The sequence below is a fragment of the Myotis daubentonii genome, chromosome 3 (genome assembly GCF_963259705.1).
Source record: "Myotis daubentonii chromosome 3, mMyoDau2.1, whole genome shotgun sequence".
In the NCBI taxonomy this organism is placed as follows: domain Eukaryota; kingdom Metazoa; phylum Chordata; class Mammalia; order Chiroptera; family Vespertilionidae; genus Myotis; species Myotis daubentonii.
This window is the reverse complement of record NC_081842.1, coordinates 33500652-33523642: the sequence shown is the minus strand read 5'-3', so window position 1 is coordinate 33523642 and position 22991 is coordinate 33500652. Positions and strand designations below refer to the sequence as shown.

The 22991-nt window shown below is 43.7% G+C and overlaps 1 protein-coding gene across 2 annotated transcripts in view; it reads left to right on the top strand.

Annotated features, from left to right (window-relative positions):
• Nucleotides 1-793: 793 nt before the first annotated feature.
• Nucleotides 794-22991, top strand: part of NCEH1 (neutral cholesterol ester hydrolase 1) — a 70089-nt gene continuing 47891 nt past the window's right edge. Inside the window, exon 1 of one of the 2 annotated variants that reach the window (XM_059687053.1) lies at nt 794-1071. In XM_059687053.1, coding sequence (XP_059543036.1) covers nt 934-1071 — 138 coding nt within the window. In that variant the 5' untranslated portion in view covers nt 794-933. Of the gene's footprint in view, nt 1072-1200; nt 1306-22991 lie in introns of those variants that run through there. The other variant, XM_059687054.1, reaches the window with a different exon arrangement.

The following is a 22991-nucleotide window of genomic DNA, read 5'->3' as shown; positions in this document are numbered from 1 at the left end:
TGTAGGGTTCCATTGACCTACTAAGGATTTTTTTCAGGTCGCATTTCCCCATTTATTAATATTTTTTTAGTATAGACTCGTGTATTATTTATTTCATTCAATGGTTTAAAATCCATCATTATTGTTCATTTTAATGTTAAAATTACCCCAGCTTTAACCATTGGGATATCCTTAAAGCTGCCTCTTGACTCCTTTTGACCAGTCCCCTTCATTTTTTAAGCACTTCTCGATCTTCTAGCACAAAGGGTCAATCCTGTATTCTATCTGCCAGAAAGAGAGAGAGGGAGACACGGGGAGAGAGAGAAGCGTTGGTTGTGATCAAGCCCCCAACCTGGGTATGTGCCCTGACCGGAATCGAACCCTCGACCTTTCCATACACTGGAAGCCGCTCCAACTGAACCACAGGGGCCAGGGCTGGAGCGTGGGATTTAGAAATCCAGACTTAGGTACTAGAACTACTACCGGCTTGCCATTGCTTGACCTATAAGAATTTGTAATTATCTTCCTCCACCACACAGCTAGAATTTCATTCCATTGCAAGACAGTGGATTTTTATCTCTCTCAGTTTCTCCCTTCTGAGTCAGCAAGGCTTTGGACAAACAGTATTTCAGCTTTCCACCTGAGAACCTTCAGGGGGCAGCCCTTGGTCCCGGGCGTGCAGTAAGGACCTGTGTCCTCCAGAGCCCGCTGGGCGGCGCCCAGAGAGCAGCCTCAGCGCTTTCTCAAACCTGGAGTGAGTGCACTTTGCAAGGACACCGAAGAGGGGGCACGTCCGCGCTCCCACTTCCTCCCGGCGCCGCCTCTGATTGGCTCCTGGGCACATAAGACACCAGTGAATGAGCCGCCGGCCCTCGCAGAAACTTGCTCGAGGTCTTGGGGTGGCATCGCCCTTTACGTCCGCGTCCACCCGCAGACGAGCCGCCCCGGGGGAGGATGAGGACGTCCTGCGTGGTGCTCACCGCCCTGGTGGCGCTGGCCGCCTATTACATCTACATCCCCCTGCCCAGCTCCCTGGCCGACCCCTGGAAGCTGATGCTGCTGGACGCGACTTTCCGGGGCGCACAGCAAGTGGTGAGACGCAGCCCAGCGCTGGGTTTTCTCTCCTTCCTCTTAAGCGGTATCTGAAGGGGAAGCAAAATTTCCGGACCGTATCCCACGAGAATGCATGTTTTTCTAACGCAGTGAGGCAATTGCTTTTTTTTTTAAGGTGGTTCCATGGGGCATTTTCGGGGTTTCGCATTCGCCGCCTTACTAGCAGCCGCGGGCTCGCTCCGTGTCTCCTTGTCTGCGTGGGCGACGGAGATGGTGAAGTTCTTGCATAGCATTTGACAACTGTTTAACCCTTCGTCTGACCTACACAGCCTCCTCTTTCTTGGTTTGCAATGTCAAAACAAACAGACAAACACAATCTTTCGCCCTAGCCGGCGGCCGGGCAGACTAATGGGTCCCGGGTTCGATTCTGGTCAAGGGCGTGTACCTCGGATGGAGGCTCAATACCTGGCCCTGGTCGGGGCGCCAGCGGGAGGCAACCAATCTGTGTGTCTCTCACATCAGTGTTTCTCTGTCTCTGCCTCTTCCCCTCCCTCCCTCTCTCTCTCTCTCAAAATCAACGGAAAATATTCTCGGGCGAGGATGAACAACAACAAAAATCTTTCAGCGTTTTGGAAACCTCCTCTCCCCCATTTCATTCTCCGATAGGGGCCGGCCCAGAGCGAGTTAGCTTTTAGGACAGCTCTGGAAAAAACCGGCTCTCATTCCCAGCAATGCAGCCACCTTAAAAGCAGAAGCCGGCACAGGCGGTGTCCCAACCAACATCCCCAGGCTGTGGAGCTCTCCGTTCCCGGGGGCCAGCAGTCTGGGCTCCTCTAAGCACTTGAGGAACCGCTCAGATCTCCCAGTTCATGCGTGGCATTTACCCGCTGAGCCCGAGGCAGAAGGCCAGGAGGCCGGGCTGGCTTGGCTGCAGGAGCGGCTTGGAGGCAGCAGCCCGTGTTTGCCTGATGCATTTGTTCCCTGCCTGCTCTGCAGCATTTATTTGATGTCCTTGGCTGTGGAGGAGATAACCTTTGCCTGAGCCAGAATACCCTGGCTTGCCCCGGCTTACCCTGGTAGGGTAACATTTCTCTCTACTGGATCATGGCTATTTCTTTCCCCCCATAAACAGGAAAATATTACTGTCTCTGCTTTATTCTGTGGTAAGAGGCCTTATTTTCGGTGCCAGAGACTCTAAAACCTAAACTACCGTCTGCAGCCAAAGCGGAGAGCTATGGTTGTACAGCATTTCTGAGCAGCTTGCTCTCTCTAAGCTCCTAGCCTTCCTCCAAAATCAAGTTCCCTCTCTTCCCCCAACCTTAGGCTTTAATCTCAGGTTATTTTTGTAAACTTTTTTTTTTTTTTTCAAGAATGACTAGAGAAAGGGGCGGGGGCGGGGGGAATCATGACTTTTCCTACTATTCCTTATCCCTCTCCATCCTCATTGTGTGTAAGATTCCATAGCCTCTGAGGCTTTGTCCTATCAAAAAAAGCTCCTTTACTAGCGCATTGTAGCATATTCCTGGTAGGGATTTGCTTCTCATGAGTCCAGCCACATCCCCCCCCCCCCCTCCCAAGTCTCCTGTTGTCTCCTAGGAGGTGTCTATGAAGCTACAGAACCTCTTCCTTCCTTTCCTCCTGCTCCCTAGAATATTAACATGGTAAAGAATGACCACCCCCTTCTCCAGCATTGATGTCATGAAAGGCAGTCTTCATGGAGGAAGCCCTGCAATCCCTCTTTTCCTTCAGAAGTTAAGGAATTTGGGAGTAACATCCTTCAAGGATTCCGGGGTACAATGGTATTTACCTGGAGTGGGTTAAATAGCCTTTAGGAAATAGTAGATAGTAAGTAAGAAAAAACGGTGACTAAGAAGAAGAAGAAAAACGGATGTGGGGGATGGGGGGAAGAATGAAACTTCTGTGTTGGCCACAGAGATTAATTTTAGTTTTCAGGTCACCAAAGAAGTCTTCCCCATCATACGTAATCTGGGGAAAGCCAGGTTGCAAGAAAAGCCATTTTTTCCCCAACGAGGCTACCGACCCATTAAAGTCAAGGTCTTTGGATCCTATGGTCCTTTACAGAATGTGCCCCTAGCTGGTGTTTGGGAATGATAATGTATGTAATGCCAGGTCACAGATATAGATGAAGTAGCAAAGTGTCCTCACCTAGCACCATAGCTTGGGACTGGCTTTGCACAGAAGTGGCTCTCATCACTCGCCTTCGGAATTGTGAAATAGAAAAATCATTCAGACCACATGGAAGCCTCTAATGCCAGGTAAAGCAATTTTCCAATGTTGTTTCAGATTGTCCTGGGGAAGGACAATGTGGCTTGACACCTTGTAATTAGATAAGAGCATGAGTGTTAGAGTCCTGCCTTCCCCAAGCACATCCCAGCCAGACCACGTACTGATTGGGAGGCCAGGCAATTTCCTAACCTGCTCTGATCCTCAGCTTTCCCTGTACACTAGGGCTAGCCTTGTAATGTTGTTGTGAGGTTTAGTAATGTACTTAAAGGCCTGAAAATTGTAGTTACTCTTTTAAGAGTTGTCCCATAGGTCTGCTAGGCTGGTGGAGATGCCCAAATCTGTGGGTTTGCCTAACTGTGTTGGAACAATAAAATAAATGTAAATTGGAAGTAATTGAAACCTGGGGAGCTACCACAGACATCTCATGGCATAAAGTTTGTTAGCCAAATAATTTTAGAGATGATTGGTTCAATACAGAAGCAACTGAAGCTACTTCGGAAGTGAAGCTTGGCCTACTTCCTAACACAGCAGACTCATGCCTCCCCATCAAGAAGAACACAAATGCTAATTTTTATTCTATTGTCATTGGCAAATGCTTCACCCCTCAATCTGCTCTTACCTCCTTTATCTTGTGCAGAAGAATTATGTTTATTGTACTTTTCTTCCTTGGAGTCCTCCAATATTATCTAAGACACAAGATAATATCGTGTCTCTCAAACACAGCTGCTACAGTAGATTCATCTAGGGAGCTTTAAAAAATCCTGATGCCCAAGTCACACCTTATACCAACTTTATTTAGAATTTCTGGGAGGTGAGACCCAGGCATCAGTGTTTTTAAAAGCTCCCCAGGTGATTTCAAAGTACAGCATAATTTGAGAACCACTGTGCTTTAAGAGAAATAAAATGCATTGCAGATGTAGATAATGTATTTTCCTCAAACTGCTCAAGTTACGTTGCACATATGTTGCTGGGAATGAGCCTCTCATATTAGCATGGATTAGTCTACCAGATTAGTTGGTTGGTACTTTGGCGCTAAGAGTCTAAGGGGGTAAAATCCTAGCAAGGCAAATTTCAGTGTTACAGCAGAGTCATCAATAAGACTTGAGCAGTGGAAAAGCACACACAAAAGAAGGTCTGGGAAGGCAGTGAAGAGAGGTTTAGATAAAGAGTGGGCAGCAGAAAACTAGAGGGACAAAAAAATGGAGTTTGGGGAGGTTCTGATGCTGATTTCAAACTGCTATGCAAGCAAAGAGTTTAAAAAATGGTAATCCTCATATGTGTGAAGATACTGAGAAGTGTATGTGGCTGAGTTTGGCAGAACCCATTGAAAGACACAGAAACATATTTATTCTTTGACCTAGCAATCTTTTTGGAGAAATTTATTTTAACTAATTATAGATATAGACAAAACTGTAGCTTATAATTTACAGGAGCAAACACCTTGTTCAACCAGTCCAAAAGCACTGCAATTATGATAAATATGGTGGACCACTCAGCAACCTTTTAAATCTTTTATTCCTTTATTCGATTTTCTTTCTTTCTTCTTCTTTTTTTTTTTTTTTTGAGAGAGAGAGAAACATCAATTTGTTGTTCCACTCATTTATGCATCCATTGGTTGATTCTTGTATGGGGATTGAACCTGCAACCTTGGCTTATTGGAACCACACTCTAACCAACTGAGCTACTCAGCCAGGGCTTATTCCTTTTTTTTTCTTTTTTGTAGCATTATTTAAAAGAATGAAAATTTAAGAACAATAAGAACAATTAAGTAAATTGTGGTAAACCTACAATTTGGGACACTGTAGAGCAAAAAAAAAAAAAAAAAAAAAATTAGCTTGAAAAACAATGGTTAGTGGCCTACAAAAGATTTGTAATGTACATGAAGTGTGAAATGCTACATAACAGAATACATGCCCATTATCCTATTTAAAATATCTTTTAAAACATCTATATATAAAAGGCTAATATGCAAAGTGTCCCCTCAGGAGTTCGATTGCTCACTATGACGTGCACTGACCACCAGGGGGCGGCACAGAATGAAGGAAGGCCCTGGCTGGCAACTGGCAGCCAGGGAAAGGAGGCCCTGGCCAGCAGCCTGAAGGCCCCAATTGGCCCTGATCACCAGCCAGGCCTAGGGACCCTACCTGTGCACAAATTTCATGCAGCAGGCCTCTAGCATAGTTATGATGCCCTAGCCAGTATTTCCAAGTGGGTAGAGCATCAGCATGTGGACCAAAGGGTCCAGAGTTCAATTCTGGTCAAGGGGACATACCTCTGTTGCAGGCTCCTCCCTGGCCTGGGCCCACATCAGGGCGGTTCTTGCTGAGGCAACCAATCGATGTGTTTCTCTCACCTCGATATTTATCTCTGTCTTTCCCTCTCTCTTCCACTCTGTCTAAAAACTGATGAGGCTTAAAAATCCTCGAGTGAGGATTAAAACAAAACAACAATAACAAAACATATAGTTATGAGTCCCTAGATGGGTAGCTCAGTTGGTTAGAGCGTCATCCCAATAAGTCAAGGTTTCAGGTTTGATCCCCAGTCAGGGCACATAGAAGAAGCAACCAATGAATGCATAAAACAGTGGGACAACAAATTGATGTTTCTCTCTTTCTCAAATCAATAAATTAAAAACACACAACATAGTTATAAATATCTGTATGTATAGGTGTAGAAAAAGCAGAAGGATATAATTAAAAATATAGGGATTTGGGGGTCATAAGATTATATATTGTAGTTTTTCTACAATGATCATGTAATGTAAGAAATTAAAACTTTTTTTGTAATAAGTGTTGCAGTAGGTTTCCTACTTCTAAAGTGGAATTGAATATGTATATCAACGTGGATAATTTTTTAGTAATTATTCTATGAAGAAAATCAGGCATTTTTTTATTTTTTTATTTTATTTTTTTTTTTTAATTAAATCTTTATTGTTCAGATTATTACATTTGTTCCTTTTTTTTTCCCCCCCATAACTCCCCTCCTCCCAGTTCCCGCCCTACCCTCCGCCCTCACTCCCCACCCACTGTCCTCATCCATAGGTGCACGATTTTTGTCCAGTCTCTTCCCACATCTCCCACACCCCTTTCCCCCCCAAGAATAGTCAGTCCATTCCCTTTCTATGTCCCTGATTCTATTATAATCAACAGTTCATTCTGTTCATCAGATTATTTATTCACTTGATTCTTAGATTCACTTGTTGATAGATGCATATTTGTTGTTCATAATTTGTATCTTTACCTTTTTCTTCCTCTTCCTCTTCTTAAAGGATACCTTTCAGCATTTCATATAATCCTGGTTTGGTGGTGATGAACTCCTTTAGCTTTTCCTTATCTGTGAAGCTCTTTATCTGACCTTCAATTCTGAATGATAGCTTTGCTGGGTAAAGTAATCTTGGTTGTAGGTTCTTGGTATTCATCACTTTGAATATTTCTTGCCACTCCCTTCTGGCCTGCAAAGTTTCTGTTGAGAAATCAGCTGACAGTCGTATGGGTATTCCCTTGTAGGTAACTGAGTTTCTTTCTCTTGCTGTTTTTAAGATTCTCTCTTTATCTTTTGCTCTTGGCATTTTAATTATGATGTGTCTTGGTGTGGTCCTCTTTGGATTCCTTTTGTTTGGGGTTCTCCGCGCTTCTTGGACCTGTAAGTCCATTTCTTTCACCAGGTGGGGGAAGTTTTCTGTCATTATTTCTTCAAATAGGTTTTCAATATCTTGCTCTCTCTCATCTTCTGGCACCCCTATAATTCTGATGTTGGTACGCTTGAAGCTGTCCCAGAGGCTCCTTATACTATCCTCGCATTTTTGGATTCTTTTTTCATTTTGCTTTTCCGGTTGGATGTTTTTTGCTTCCTCGCATTTCAAATCATTGACTTGATTCTTGCGCTCCTCTGGTCTGCTGTCGGGCGTCTGTATAATATTCGTTATTTCAGTCCGTGTGTGCTTAATTTCTAGTTGGTTCCCCAATATAAGATCGAGGGTCTTATTAGTTTTCGTGTAGATCTCATTAAGTTTATCGGCAGCTTCTAAACAGTTCTTGAGAGACCTTAAAAGTGTGGTTCTGAACTCTATTTCTTCCATTGACAAGTTTGTCCTGTTTCTTTGTCTCCGCATTTTGTTATGCTTCCTTGGTGCACCCCCTAGTGGTCTTTGTTCGCAGTCTTATAGATAAATCTTTGTTGTAGCTAATTCCAGGGAGGGTTTGACCTCCAGGCCAAGTGGCTATGAGATTCAGCTGTGTCAGCGGTGAGAGAACTTCTGTCCTCTAGGGAGGTGCTAATCTAGCCTTTGCCTGAGGCTATCCGGCAAATGCCTCTGTGCAGGGCTTGGGTGGGGCGGGTCGAACAGGATCAACAGCGTGGGCCGGAGAGAGCAGTTATGGCGGCTCTCAGTCCTGTCCCAAGGGGCTCTGCCTCTCTGAGTCCCAGCACCCGCTGCAAAGCTGGGAGAGAAAGCTGCACTCGCTCTGACCGAAGCCAGACAGTCCCGCTTCTCCCGCCTGAGTCTGGGTCCCTAAAGACTCGCCCGGATCTGGAGCTCAGAGTCTGCGACTCCCTCCCGATTGAAAACAACAACCGCACCCTCCGCCGCCAGCCCGCTCCGCGCACTCCGCACCTCAGAATTTGACTTCAGCACTGCGCCTCCTCTGAGTGTCCGTATGCGTTTCTCTTTCCTCCTAGTTGTAGGACTTCCACTCAGCCAGCGTTCCTGTGGTTCTGCGTGATGTCCCTTCCGTTTTTTGGTTTCACTTTTGAAGTAGTTGTTCAAAGCAGCAAATTCCGGCGTTAACCTATGCCGCCATCTTGGTTCTCCCCTTTTAGAGGCATTTTTTTTAAAAGGCATCCTGGATCCCCTGATACAGCTATCCCAGTGGCATGCTTGATGCTCAGTCACTTAGCTGTAACACAGGTTGAAAGCCTACTGTGTGGAGTTTTAGGGAGATGCTAAAATGACCTAAAGGAAACTACAGCCTAGTAGACTGGACAAGCCTTGTTAACATACAGCTATTAAAAATGTAGGAGCTGACAGATGTTACAGAAGAGGTACAGTTACAGAAACTCATAGGACAGCAAGGTTATATATATAGTTTAGAAAGGCGGTAAGATGGTGAATAAAGTTAATGCATCTAAAGGGAGTTCAGAGTAAGAGCTTGACTTTTTTTTTTTTATCTTGATCATCTCTTAGCTTACATGTTCTTCTTATACTTTGTAACTTTTTGAAGACATGTAAAAGAGGTTGTTGAAATTGGTATTTCTACTGAACATTCTCCCTCTTTCTTGTGGATGTCAGTGCTTTTGGACTAGTTGAGCAAGTTTTTTTATTATCCTGTAAAATGTCCCAAATCTCGTTGAAATATAAAGTGATCTTAGCTGAATATTCTGAGCATGATGTGCCTTTGGGCTTTATGGGTGTGGTTTAGGTGACAGCTCAGCTGGATGCCATGCAGAGCTTCAACTTGCTAACCTTTTTCAAAACCATTCATGCAAGAATTGGGGTGTTTACCAATGGTAAATAGATTTAATCTGGAAACAATAGTAAATAACAAGTTTGTCTACCACCTATACTTGCTATGATACATATTTCTTCAAGTAAGTTAGAGATTTCACCAGTCACAAATTTTTTTTAGCTTATATGGTGGAATTTTTTTTAAAATACCTGGTTGTAGAGAGGCTTTAAGAATAGCTTTGGGATTTATCCAGTGTTGGTTCTGACAGATCAGCAATCTGAGTTGGTCTTTGGTGGATCCAATCAAACATTAAGGTCAGATTGATTCAGCTACCAGGTGTGTTAGATAATACCTAATTTATAGTTTTTCTTTTTATTTGTCCTAGAACTCTGCAAATATTGTCCCAAGCACAGAAATGCTATCGTTATTACTTTACTTAATGGTACATTCTATTTCTAACAAGTGGCTTGAGCTATGACATTTCTGTGAGATGTGAAAGTGTAATAATCATTCTTAAATGTTCTATTAATGCACAATTACTTATTTTAAAATAGTACTATTTACTTTTACTGCCAAATGAAACTATGTGAGAACTGTCTACCACTTATTTTCTCCTTTATTTTATCTTTTAGTGTTTCCAAAATAAAATTAAAATCCTACCATTTAGAAGTCATCATATATTCAATGACTAGTAACTGAACACCAATTCCAGGGAGTGGCAAAATGAAAAATGAAGAAGACACATATTTAATCTTGAAAAGTTTACAGTCGACTGAAAGGGAGATAAACTTATTGAAATTATAGAGTGGGGACTTGAATGACAGAAGGAGAGTTATGATAGAGGTATTTATGGGTTGCTACAAGGGCCTTAAAAAGGCTATCTAATGTAGGCCTGGGCATTGGGGAGTTTCCTTTCACATTGACATCTAATCTGAGTTATCAAGGTTGTTGTTTACAGTAAAAGTAGCTAACATCTATTAGGCATATAGTGAGTATTTACTCTGTGCCAGATACTGTACTACATGCTTTGCATACAATTCATTTAGTCTATGCTCTAATTCTATGAGGCAGGTGGCGTTTTTTTTGCTTTTGTTTTGCGGGATTATTTTCTGGTTTATTGACACATCAAAATGAAATGTATGGCCTTGGAAAAGACCTGTAAAAGCATGAAGTGCCTCTGCTTAGCAGCCATTAAGATCTCTGGGTAAAAAAAAACAAATATAAAAGAAAAAAAAAAGAAGAGGGAAAAAAAAGATGTCTGGGTCAGAAGGGAATTTAGGTATTATTTAGACCAGGGACGGGGCACATTTTTTCTCTCAAGAGCCATTTGGATATTTAGAACATCATTTGAGGGCCATACAAAATTATCAGCTTAAAAATTAGCTTGCTCTATTTGGTCAAACATTTAATTAACTCACCCCTAACGTCTTGGCAGGGGCAGACCAAATGATTTCTTGGGCCTTATACAGCCCATGGGCTAGGCGTTCCCACCCTTTATCGAAACCAACCCATTTTCTGTGGTTTCACCTGACCCTCCTTGTCTGCCCTTAGAACCCCAGCTCAGAGACTGAGGCCTCTAGTGAGGGTTACAATGAAGAGGTGGGTGTTCTTATTTTCTTTTATCTTCCAAAGGAGGAAACTGAAATGCAAAGAACAGGCTCAAGGAGATAGTTTATAAGAGGGGAAATCATGATTCATCTCCAGCTTGTCTTATTTTGAGCTCAAGAGCTTGATCACAATACTATAACCCCTTTGCTTAGGAGCCAGCTAAGTGAAGGAGGTGGGGAGGAGAGGCGGGAGGAGAAAGAAGGGTGAAAAGAGCACTCCAGCCAGAAGGGACTTTCCAAGAAGAGAGAGTGATACCGCTAAGGAACTACAACGGGTTAGGCTGGAGCATGAAGCTCAAAAATCAGAGATGAGGCAGGAAGGAAGTACAGGTTAGATAATGAAGGGCTTTGTGGGCCAAGAAAGGAGCCACTGAAAGATTTTTAGCAGGGAAATCACATGATCAAATCTGTGTTTTAGAACAGTCTCTGTCAGTCGCGGTGGAGAGACTAGCGTATAAGAAAGCAAGTGAAGGTGAGAGACCACTTAGGAAGCAATCCAGGTGAGAGGTGAGAGCATGAGCCAATAAAGTGGGACTGGTTTGGAGTGAAGCTTGCTAATGGAGGGGGTAGTATGAGTTAGGGAAGAAAGGAGTCAAAGATGACTCCTGGTAAAGGCTCTGGAGTAACTGGGTAAATGGTGGTAATGACTCTGATTTAGGAAAAGGAGCAGGCCTGAGGGTAAAGGTAAGAGAGTTTTTGGATATTGTTTTGAAGTATCTGTGGGACTGGTCCAAGGATAGCAATTCAGAAATAGCTTACATATATACAAAGCCAGAGGTTAGGGGAGAGAGAGAGAGAGAGAGAGAGAGAGAGAGAGAGAGAGAGAGAGAGGGAGAGAGGGAGGGGGAGGTGTGGGAGAGAGAGAGAGAAAGAGAGAGAGAGAGAAAATGAGAGAGAAAGAGAGAGAGAGTTGGGCTGGAGATAGGAACTTGGGAGTGGTCAGTGAGTGGGTAATGGTGTAAGTAGTGGGAATGAATGTGTATGAAGTGAGAGTAGGATTGGGGGATCCTACCAAAGATACCCCAGGGGGATAGCAGTGGCTAGAGGAAAAGGAGGCTAGCCTTGAGATAAATGAGACCCTAAAGAACCTACTTTTTTTTTATTATACCTTACATTTATATAGAGCTCCAGGTTCTTACAAAGGGTTTCACTTAGATCATCTCATTTTATTTTTATAATAAACTAGAGGCCCCGTGCACAAAATTTGTGTGGGGGGGGTCCCCTCAGCCAGCCTATACTCTCTCTAATCCGGGACCTCTCGGGGGATGTCCCTATGGGATCTGGCCTAAACCCGGCAGTTGGACATCCCTCTCACAATCCGGGACTATTGGTTCCTAACTGCTCACCTGCCTGCCTGCTTGATCTCTCCTAACCACTCTGCCTGCCTGCCTGATCGTCCCTAACCGCTCTCCCCTGCTGGCCTGATGGCCCCTTTGCCTCAGCCCCTGCCACAGTGGCTTTGTCCAGAAGGATGTCCGGAAGATGTCTGGTCTAATTAGCATATTACCCTTTTATTAGTATAGATAACTGGTTGACATTAGTTATTTCCATTTGTCAGGTTAGAAAGGACCATTGATTCCCCTAAGTTTACATGATAAATTACACTGGTGAAACAGGAATTGGAATCAAGGTTTCTGGACTCCTACTTTTGCCTCTGACTGCTGGGCCAGGCTGACCGGAAATGAAGTCCTCTAGGATGGATTTGCTTCTTTTTGTCCATGGTGCTCTCCTCTGACAGGCCCCTCGTAGCCATGGCCATGCATGCAGGAATGCTATGATCACTTTATAGTCACTAGTGCACTTATCTGGACCTTTTTTTGAGCCCCCAGACCCCACAGTGAAATTAACCTACACTAGTGTTTCCCATTCTTTTTTCATGCCATAGACTTGATTACATTTTTAAAGTGTGTCAGGGGAAACAGAGGGAAATATGGGGGAAAATCTGTATGGGTTTAAATGACAGAATTCACAAGATTTATAAAGAGAATTATACAATGAATGCCAACTTTGATAAATTTGAATAGTTACACAGCATGTCTTTAAGTTTTTTACTTCTATAAACCCCTCAACCAATATCTGTAGCCCACCTGTAAACCATTCATAACATACCTGGTAGGATTCTCTCCTCTATTATAGTTTGTTTTTAATGCTACTAAATGTAGATAGATAGTCCCCAAGTTATATATACCTAGATAGCCAAATAATTAATTGTCCAAACCAGGTCATTTTTGAGAGTGATAGGGCCTCCTGCTAATAATCATGCCAATACAACTGTTTTAAACCAGAATTACACCTAGACAAATCTGGACAGATGCTTGGCCTACATTTATTTGATTTGCAAACATTCAGCATCATCATGTCAATTTGTAGAATGATCCTTGTGCTGTCTGTTCTGCTCAAATCTGACTGCTAACCCTCCAGTGGACACCCACTGCCCTTACCCCCGACTTCCTTTCCCCTAGGATAGTGGCAGAATAAAAGGACTACATTCCTTAGCTGGCACTGAGGGCCTGCTCCAACCTGGAAGTAACACTGCTGAGTCTAGCCTCACCGTGTTCCCATGCCATGTTTCCATGTCTACTTGCACACTTGTTACCTGACACCTTTCCTCTTCTGTCCCCTCTGCCCCACATGCCCTCTCACTCTCTGTCTTACTTTGGCCAACATCCCCCACATCTTTCAATATCTCCTGGAAAATCATCTCTTTTGGAAACTTCTTCCTTATCCCCAGTCAGCTCTTTTATTTTTAATCTTTATTGTTGAAAGTATTATATATGTCCTCTTTTTTACCCCATTGACCCTTTCTAGCGCCCCTCCCTCCCCCCAACCCTCACCCCCCTCCCCCGCATCGCCTCAGGCCTTCACCACCCTATTGTCTGTGTCCATGGGTTATGCATATATGCATACAAGTTCTTTGGTTAATCTCTTCCTGCCCACCCACCCATCCCCATCTGCCCTCTGAGATTCCACAGTGTTCCATGCTTCTATGTCTCTGGACCTATTTTGTTCATCACTTTATTTTGTTCATTAGATTCCACATATGAGTGAGATCATGTGACCAGTCAGCTTTTACCTCTCTCCTTTACACACTGATAGCGTTTTGGTTTTCTTTTCTTTTTTGAATTTTTATAAGAATTTATTTGAGCCAAGCTGATAATATATGCCTGGGAGCAAGATAGCAAATGTTCCCTGTGTTTTGTTTTTCTTTTAAGGCCCTTGTATGTTTCTCTCCTTCTGTTGAAATGTACAAAGTCCCCACCAGATCATAAACTTTCTCACCCTATTATAGACATAATTTCTCTCTCACTGTTTTAGGTGTTTCTTGTTTTGCTTTGGTTTGGGTGGAAGATCATTGGCCACAGAGAACACAGGGACTTGTGGTTCCACTTTCTGTCTTCTGTGTTACTCCATTTGCCCCGAGCGGCACCCCCAGTGCTTCAGGTGCTTCTGACGTTGAATTACCTAAAAATGGCTTTTTGTTGTCCCTTTGCAACTTTTTTTGCAAGCCTCACTGCTTTCTGGTTTCTGACTTCCCCATAATATTTTTTGCAAATTATGCTTTTTCTCAAATTTGTAGTGAATGATGTGCCTGTTCTAGCTAAATGTTAGTTATAATTACAGGCCATCTCCTTAAAAGATTGCTGGGAAGTCCCCACATTCCTTTCATATCATTCTACCTTTCCCTTTTCCTCCTGAGTGGATCACTGATGAATGAATGCTCCATAAGAAACTTATTTGACCTGACCCTCTTTCTTCTGTGCTGCCTACCCCATAATATTGTCCCTGCTGTGGGACTCATATTACCTTTGACTGTTCTGAAGTCTACTTTTCTAAAGTGCAAGTTGTTTATCTCTCTCTTCCTAGTTTATGCATCAGATAAAGATAAGGCCACTCTGTCCCAAGGTTTCAGTCATTTCCATTTCATGACACAGTTCCTCCTTGTTAGTGAGAAGCAAGTCCAGAGCACCAATAGTCCCTGTGTCCTCGACTGTCTTATTAGTAAGGCAACTCAATTCTGCTTTTGGAAGATTATTTGTTTTTAATAGAGTAAGATTTCTGGCAGATATTAATGAATACGTTTACTGAAGAATAAATATAACCACCTTGCGAAATAGTCATTAATGTCCTCATTTAACAGAAAAGGAAATAGAAGCTCAGCAAGATTGGTTCACAGACACATGACTGCCTAGGGAGGCTGGCTGTGAATGTCCGCTGGACTCCAGTGCCTTTTGAACTATATTCTACTCTTTCCTATTAGGATTGTGCAATCTCCCCTCCTCCCTTTCCACTCCACCTCCTGCACTCTGAAATCTTTTGTACTAGTTGTGTGATCCACATTAAGAGGGTGCACGAAAAAGAAAAGAAAAGAAAAGAAAAGAAATAAAGAAAAAGAAAGCATCACGCAGGAAAGGAATGTATTATGTATTTACAAATTTTAGTTCTGGAAGATTATTTTTGTTGCTGTTGTTAATCCTCACCCGAAGATATTTTTCCATTAATTTTTAGAGAGAGTGGAAAGGAGAGGAAGAGACAGAGAGAAACATCAATGTGAGAAAGACTCATAGATTGGTTGCCTTCTGTACTAGCATCAACCGGGTCTGGGATTAAGCCCACAACTGAGGTACAGGCCCTTGACCAGTTCAAACCCGGGACCCTTCAGTCTGAGCACCAACGCTCTATCCACTGAGCCAAACCAGCTAGGGCTCTGGAGGATTTTAATGTATGTTACACATTGTAAAGGATTCCAGGGTTAAATAAGATTCGGAAATGCTGAGTTAAACAGAGTTCATTGGGATTTGTTTTTAAACTGAAAATGTTTCAGAATTTCTACCATATTGACATGTATTTTGAGTCTTAAAGAGAGAATATATAGTGAGTCCCAAATTTAATGACTATGGGTCTTCATTTTACAAAGGAGTTCATAATACTGATGGTATATTTACCAAATTTGGGGGACCATTTTCATGGTGTTAAAGAGCATGGATTTTGGGATCAAGGAGACCTATTTTCAAATTGAGGCTCTAAGCTATGCTTGCTGTATGACCTTGAAGTGTATTTCACCTATGAGTTCGCTTCCTTATCTAGTAAGTGGTCATAATATTTAGTCCATAAAGTTATTTGAAGATTGTATGAGTAATGTGTATAAAGCTTTATTGTTTGTCATCATTATCATGCATTAGTTAATAAGTAAAGCACTTGAAATAGTATCTGGCACATAAGACATATATTTCTTTCAGATCTGATTTTTGGCAATTGTCTACAGTATACGCCAATAGTACTAATAATATGCTGGTTTTTATTCTTTTGTTTTCACCATTATTCTTGTCAATCTGCTCTCAGGTTTGTGGAATTCTGTATAGGTGTAGATCTTTTTAACCTGTTGGCTAGGCTACTGGATTCAAATCCTGGCTTTAGCACTTAGTAGTTGTGAGACTAGTTGGGCAGGTTAATTAAGCGCTCTGAACTTCAGTTTAGTTTCCTTACCTATTAAAGTGGGATAATGATAGAACCTCTCTCAAGGCTCATTCTATGGATTAAATGTGATTTTGGGATACAAAATTCTTAGCACAGTGCTTTATGTATAGCAAGAACTAAAAACCTCTTCCTATGGTTGAAATTTCAAGTGCTCAGGCTGATGTTCTAATGGATGTATGAATCATCGTCATCAGCAGCAGCATCACTAATTCATACCATTCTAATCATTTTGCAAACATATTACCTCAATCTTCATAACACCCCTGTGAAGTAAGTACTATTATTATTCCAATATTGTAAATGAAGAAATTCAGGCACACAAAGGGGTTAAGTAACTTGCTCAAGTCCCACACCCAGAGCAAGAGTCGCCATTCGGGCAGTTTGGTGGAATTAGCACTCTAAAAGCTGGAGAAATTGTATGTTTTTAGTCTGTCACTGTCTTACATCAAAGATCTCTATGGGCTTTGCCAAGGTATGAATTTGTTTTAGAAATTATGTGTTACCTCAAAAAGAGTTCCTTAGCTAGAGTTGAAGACATGACTTTTTTTTTTTTTTTTTAATAAAATGTCTTATTGGACTTCTGTCCCCATGGTGGCCGTTGCCACAGTGTGAAGGTAGTGAAGAAGTACTTGCAAAGCAGGGTTATTTTCCTCAACAAAAGGCTTCAGGTTTGCTCAAATGATTGATTACCTGTGGGCCCAGAGATCTGGTCTGTAACTATGGAAAAGATGACTTTACCTTTTAAGTTATTAAAGGCAAGTGTCCTCAATTGACCACCATGACCTCTGTCTTTCGTTAACTGAGCAATTATTGTGTGCCAGGCGCTGGGGTTATAGCGGTTCACAAACACACACCACCACCACCACCACCACCACCACCACCACCACCACCACCACCACCACCAGCAGCCTCTAGCCTTCCTGGAGCTACAATTCATGCCAAAAATATGTGACACGTTATCATATAAAAGGCAAATGTAGGAAATATGGAGAAATTTGTTGGCATATTAATCCCATAAAGACATGAAATCCCCTAAGGAAACAGTGTTGAGGGAGAAGAGAGGAGTTTTAGAGTTCTGAGAAGAGATGGAGGCAACCAAGGAGATACAGCAGTCAGGGAACAAAGAGGAAAACTAGGAAAACAGAGTGTTAAAGAAACCAACAAAGAGCACCACCAGGAGCGGGAGGTCAGTTCTCCTGAGAGACTGAGGAACATGAGGCTGCTAAGAGGCCTGTCAGCTCTGCATCCTGGTGGGCTCCTCAATGTATCAGACACAAAAGTGTATTCCTAGGCAACTGGCCCTTTTACATGTCAGCATCTCAATCATTCCTGTTGGTTGGAATGATTTCAAGGATTCCTTACAAAACTAACATTTTGACTTAGGCAATGTGGATATGTGGATATTGAGCTCTCATTTTTCACGGGAAATCGCCTAAATATACTTTATAGCTTGTGATTAAAACCTGAGATGGAGGTTACTGGTGGACATTATTGATATACTAAATATATAAAATTATATATACCTCTATAATTAGTACATTTAAAAAAAACAACCCAAAAAACAAGGGGAATAAAAAAGTAAAGAAACACCTCTTCCCCAAATAACTAAGTTTATGTTGGTTGGTTCATCTAAATCAGCGGCTCTCAACCTGTGGGTCGCGACCCTTTTGGTCAGAAAACACATATATAATTACATATTGTTTTTGTGATTAATCACTATGCTTTAATTATGTTCAATTTGTAACAATGAAATTGGGGGTCACCACAACAAGAGGAACTGTATTAAAGGGTCGCGGCATTAGGAAGGTTGAGAACCACTGATTTAGATTCTAAATGGAAATACATTTTGAAATCTGGACTCTTGACCCAGCTAGCCAGTTTGGCTCAGTGGATAGAGTGTCAGCCCACGGACCAAAGAGTTCCAGGTTTTTGTTTTTAGTTTCATTTTACTTGGCTGAAGCCCAATCTTATTTTAATTTTAATCTTTTTTTTTTGGTGGAGGTGGGGGTTAGAGATACTTTTATAAAACCATAACAATCGTCCTAGCTGGTTTGGCTCAGTGGATAAAACATTGGCCTGCAGACTGAAGGGTCCAGGGTTTGATTCCAGTCAAGGGCACATGCCCAGGTTGCAGGCTCTATCCTTGGTAGGGGGTGTGCAAGAGGCAGCCACTGATCAATGGTTCTCTCTCATCATTGATGTTTCTATCTCTCTCTCCCTCTCCCTTCCTCTCCAAAATCAATAAAAAATATATATGTTAAAAAACAAAAAACCATAACAATCATATTTTGGTACAATTTTAAATTTAATTTTACTTGAATTTCATTCACAAAAGAAAAAGAAGTTGATAGAATTGCTGAATTCATATATATATTTCTTATAGACAAGAGATACTTCCCCTAAAATATCCCTTCAAGATTAAAAAAAAGAAACTGCGAGACCATTAAAGGCTGAAGTCATTATGATTTTTCCCAAGGACATATTTTCATTTTTGTTTGTATAGACTGCTTGCTGTGAAAAATGAGTTCGTTGGCTCAGCCACACTGGCATGAACACGCAGTTCTGAAAATACTGAAGCCCTTCTGTGTTAGTAACTATCAGCCACTGGACTCTCCACAGGGCTCTCCCTCTCTCCTGGCTGCCCCATCCCACCACCAGGACCAACCCCAGCCCCCATCTCCCTGGGACCCAGAGCTACAGGAGTCCCATCTCCCAGTCTCCTTCCACACCCACCACTTCGCCCCAAGCAGCTCAGTTTCCATCTGTTTTATATAATGGCTGCCAGGTAAGGCTTTGGTTGCAGAAAGTATTCAGTATGAAAACCCCTGCTCAAGGTCAGCCCTCAGGCCCTTGCAAGTTTGCACAGTCCGGGATTTCCGAGAATGGAGGCCTTCCTCCCAAACACACTAGTTCCTTGTGAAGTCAAGTGCACATCTGCATCCTGGTGTTATTACCTTACATCCAAATGGGCAACAGACACAGGTCTGCGGGTATGGAGACGATCCCTGAGCCAGCTCTAAATCAGATGAGGCAGAAGGTGCTGGAGCCCTGGCTCAAGTGGAGGCGGCAGGAGGGGAGTGGGCTTTGCTCCATGCCCAGCCCTGTGCCAGGTGTTCATGGTCCAGATCCTCTCCAACCCTATAGGAGGTGTTTCTTTGCTCCCCTCCTTCCCTCTCTCCCTCCCTCCTTCTCTTCCTTCCGGCTTTACTGAGCACCTGCCTGGGCCAGGCAACTGGGGTACCAAGACAAAGCTAGCATCCTCAAGGCCTCACAGTCCTGTGAGAGCATTATCAAGAAAACAGCTGTGACTGGGGTGGGTGCAGGATGCAGGGGAGCCCCCAGTGACTCAGGGAAGGTTCTCCAGTGGAGTTAAAGCTGGGCTGGGATTTGAAGGATAAGGAAGGGCATTCGGGGTGGAGGGAACTGCATGTGCGAAGGCAGGGAGGCAGGAAACAGCCTGCCTGGTCTGGGAACTGTGGGGGAGCGTGGAGCTCAGGCCAGGAAATCTGCTGGGTGAGGTTGGGGTCCCAGAACCCACTATCTGGACCCTCTGCTTCCTTGACCTTTGCTCCCAGTTGCCTGGCCAGGGAGAGGGCCCCCACCTCCCTCCCGTCCCTTCTTACCTGCACAAAAGAAGGCTTTGAAGCTGGAGAGAGGAAGGAGGGGCCAGCTGGTGTGTATTTTTGGATTCTCAGAAAACTCCTCCTCCGACACCATGGTAACCAGGCAGCAGCTGTGAGCTGGGCTGAGTTGAGGGGCAGGTGGGCTGAGGCTAGGGACCTCTGCTCCCCTCTCTGAGCCTCAGTGTTGGCATCTAGGATATGGGCATGACAACCCAGTTGCTGGCTTCTGTCAACCCAGGTGCTCCAGGAAGCAGAGCCCCAGGCTGGACTCATTAGGGGGAAGGCACAGACACAGGGATAAATTGCCCTGTGAGCCCCATGCAGTGAGAGGTCTAGGGGGTTTCCCCTGCCAGAGCACATGGCTCTGCTGCCCCCAGAACCCGGTCAAAGTCCCAAAAGAGGGGCAAGGAAGGGTGTATTTCCTGAGGCTGCTTCTCTGATGACCACAGACCGGCCCAAACAAACAGGAACATGTGCTCTTCCCGTTCTGGCACCAGAATCTGAAGTCAGGGTGTCTGGGGCTGTGCTCCCTCCAAGGGCTCCAGGGGAGGGTCCTTCCTGCCTCTTCAGCTTCTGGGGGCTCCTGGCCACATCCCTCCAATCTTCAAGTAGCCCCTCCATCCTCCCGTGACTTCTCGCGGCCCCCATCCCCTGGTTCACGTGCCCACTTCCTGCTGATCACGTGGCCCCACCCCCTTGGTAGCTGGCAGAGTCGCCTGTGAGCTCGGCTGAGTTGAGGGGGAGGTGGGCTGAGGCTAGGGACCTCTGCTCCCCCTCTCTGAGCCTCAGTTTTGGCATCTAGAATATGGGCATGACAACCCAATTGCTGGCTCCTGTCAACCTAGGTGCTCCAGGAAGCAGAGCCCCAGGCTGGACTCATGAGGGGGAAAGCCTGGGAGGTAAGGGCGAGGCTGGAGAGTGCCCTGCATCATCCTGCAGCTGGGGGCTCGGCAAGGGGAGGAGTCTCTGAGCCACATAGCCTGCCCTTCCCACCAAGCAGCCTGCCCTGGTGTGCCCCCTGCACTGTCACTGCCCAGGAGCCCCCAGTGGAGTGGGAGACAGGGCTGAAGCACAGACACAGGGATGAATCTGCCTGTGAGCCCCTGCAGTGAGAGGTCTAGAGGGTCTCCCCTGCTGGAACACAGGGCTCTGCTGTCCCCAGGACCTGGTCAAAGCCTCAAAGGGAGGGTCCCAGGTTTGATTCCTGTCAAGGGGACGTTCCTTGGTTGCAGGCTTCTGCCCGGGCCCTGGTCAGGGCTCATGCAGGAGGCAGCTAATCGCTGTGTTTCTCTCTCATCAATGTTTCTCTTTCTCTCTTCCACCCTCCCTAAAAAACAATGGGAAAATATCCTTGAGTGAAGATTAACAAAAAAATAAAATAAAATCTGGACTCTTAAGAGTCTAAGTAGCTTTTCCTGCGTGCTTCAAAATGAGGTTCACATCAATGAATATTAAACTTGCTCCATTGTAGCATGATGCTTTTAATTCTATAGTTAGCAGTGTACCACTGAAATGCACTGCTATACTTTCCTCAAGGACAGTGGGCCACTATTTTACAGGACACTCCAGGTGCCAGATTTGGGTCTTAGCAACCACAGAAGCTCCTACTGAACAAAGCCAATAACTTGTCAGTCTCATTTCTTCATAGAGCCCATTAAAATTGCATAATTCTGCAACTTAATTGAAGTGAAGATACAACTTAAGTGAAGATGTATCTTAGATGAAAATAAAAAACATTGTTAATTGGTTATGTCTACAGGAGGAAACTGTTTAGAAGTGATTTTCAATTACTCAAAACATTAGTATGATTTCTTTATTGCATAAAAGTACATATTTCAGAAAATTATAGACTTTTAACTGCTTAAAATGTTGGACCTTCATTTGGGATGTCTTTATGTCTTTACTAGAGGCCTGTTGCAGGAAAATTCCTGCAAGAATAGGGCTTCCTGCGGCCGCAGCAAAGCAGAGAAGGGAGCGAAGGCCACCTTGGTGGGCTCCGCTCTGCTCCTGTCTCCGCTGCCTCGGCTTTGCTCCCGTCTCCGCGGCTTCGCTCCCTTCTGCAGTGTTTGGCTTCCTTCTTTGCGCCACGCCTGTGTATGCAAATTAACTGCCATCTTTGTTGGGTTAATTTGCATACTTGCGCTGATTGGCTGGTGGGCATAGCGGAGTGACACCAATTTGCATGTTTCTCTTTTATTAGTGTAGATGCCAATCTCTCCCTCCCCACCCAACCCCATTTTTTCCCATTTTTAGGTTTTAGGAAGTGGCAGGAAACCATGGTTAGCATTTTTTTTTTAAATTAAATCTTTATTGTTCAGATTATTACATTTGTTCCTTTTTTCCCCCCCCATAACTCCCCTCCTCCCAGTTCCCGCCCCACCCTCTGCCCTCACTCCCCACCCACTGTCCTCATCCATAGGTGCACGATTTTTGTCCAGTCTCTTCCCGCATCTCCCACACCCCTTTCCCCCCCAAGAATAGTCAGTCCATTCCCTTTCTATGTCCCTGATTCTATTATGATCACCAGATTATTTGTTCACTTGATTCTTAGATTCACTTGTTGGTAGATGCATGTTTGTTGTTCATAATTTGTATCTTTACCTTTTTCTTCTTCTTCCTCTTCTTAAAGGATACCTTTCAGCATTTCATATAATACTGGTTTGGTGGTGATGAACTCCTTTAGCTTTTCCTTATCTGTGAAGCTCTTTATCTGACCTTCAGTTCTGAATGATAGCTTTGCTGGATAAAGTAATCTTGGTTGTAGGTTCTTGGTATTCATCACTTTGAATATTTCTTGCCACTCCCTTCTGGCCTGCAAAGTTTCTGTTGAGAAATCAGCTGACAGTCATATGGGTATTCCCTTGTAGGTAACTGAGTTTCTTTCTCTTGCTGCTTTTAAGATTCTCTCTTTGTCTTTTGCTCTTGGCATTTGTATAACACCAATGATCCTTGAAGTTGTATAACGCCAATGATCCTTGAAGTTGTTGTAATAAAGATCGGTTCCTGTGGTTTTATGATCATGTGGAAGAACCAGGTTTACTTAGGGTCATTTTGTGAACATTGAAGGGAGACTTAAGTAAATGTATAATGTTGTCTTCTGTTACATCTCTTCCTGTTTCTGTTCATGGAGAAAAATCATCCATCATTCATTCTCTAAAATACCAATGTGTTTTCAGCAGGCATGTATTGGTCACCTGGAATGTGCCAGACTCTGCAGAGACCTTGAGGTACTCATATTCTAGTTTGGAAAATCCAAGAAGTAGAAAATTCCAACAAATCTTGCTGAGTGCTACAGTTTATGGTTCATAGCAAGCACCATGGGAGCCCAGCCCAGGAAGCCTCTGTGAGTCTGGGTAACTCAGGCCCAGGGAGGGACCCAGAGGAAGTGCTGGCTGAGCTGACTGAAAAGACAAAAAGAAACACAACAGACAGGCAGTGAAGGAGGGGCATTCCCGGAAGAGAAAACAGCAGGTGCAAAATTTGTGAGGTGGGAGAACATGGCCCATCCAGGGGACTACTGAGTTTCTGACCAGTAGAAAATAAAAATTTGAAGGAGATCTTTA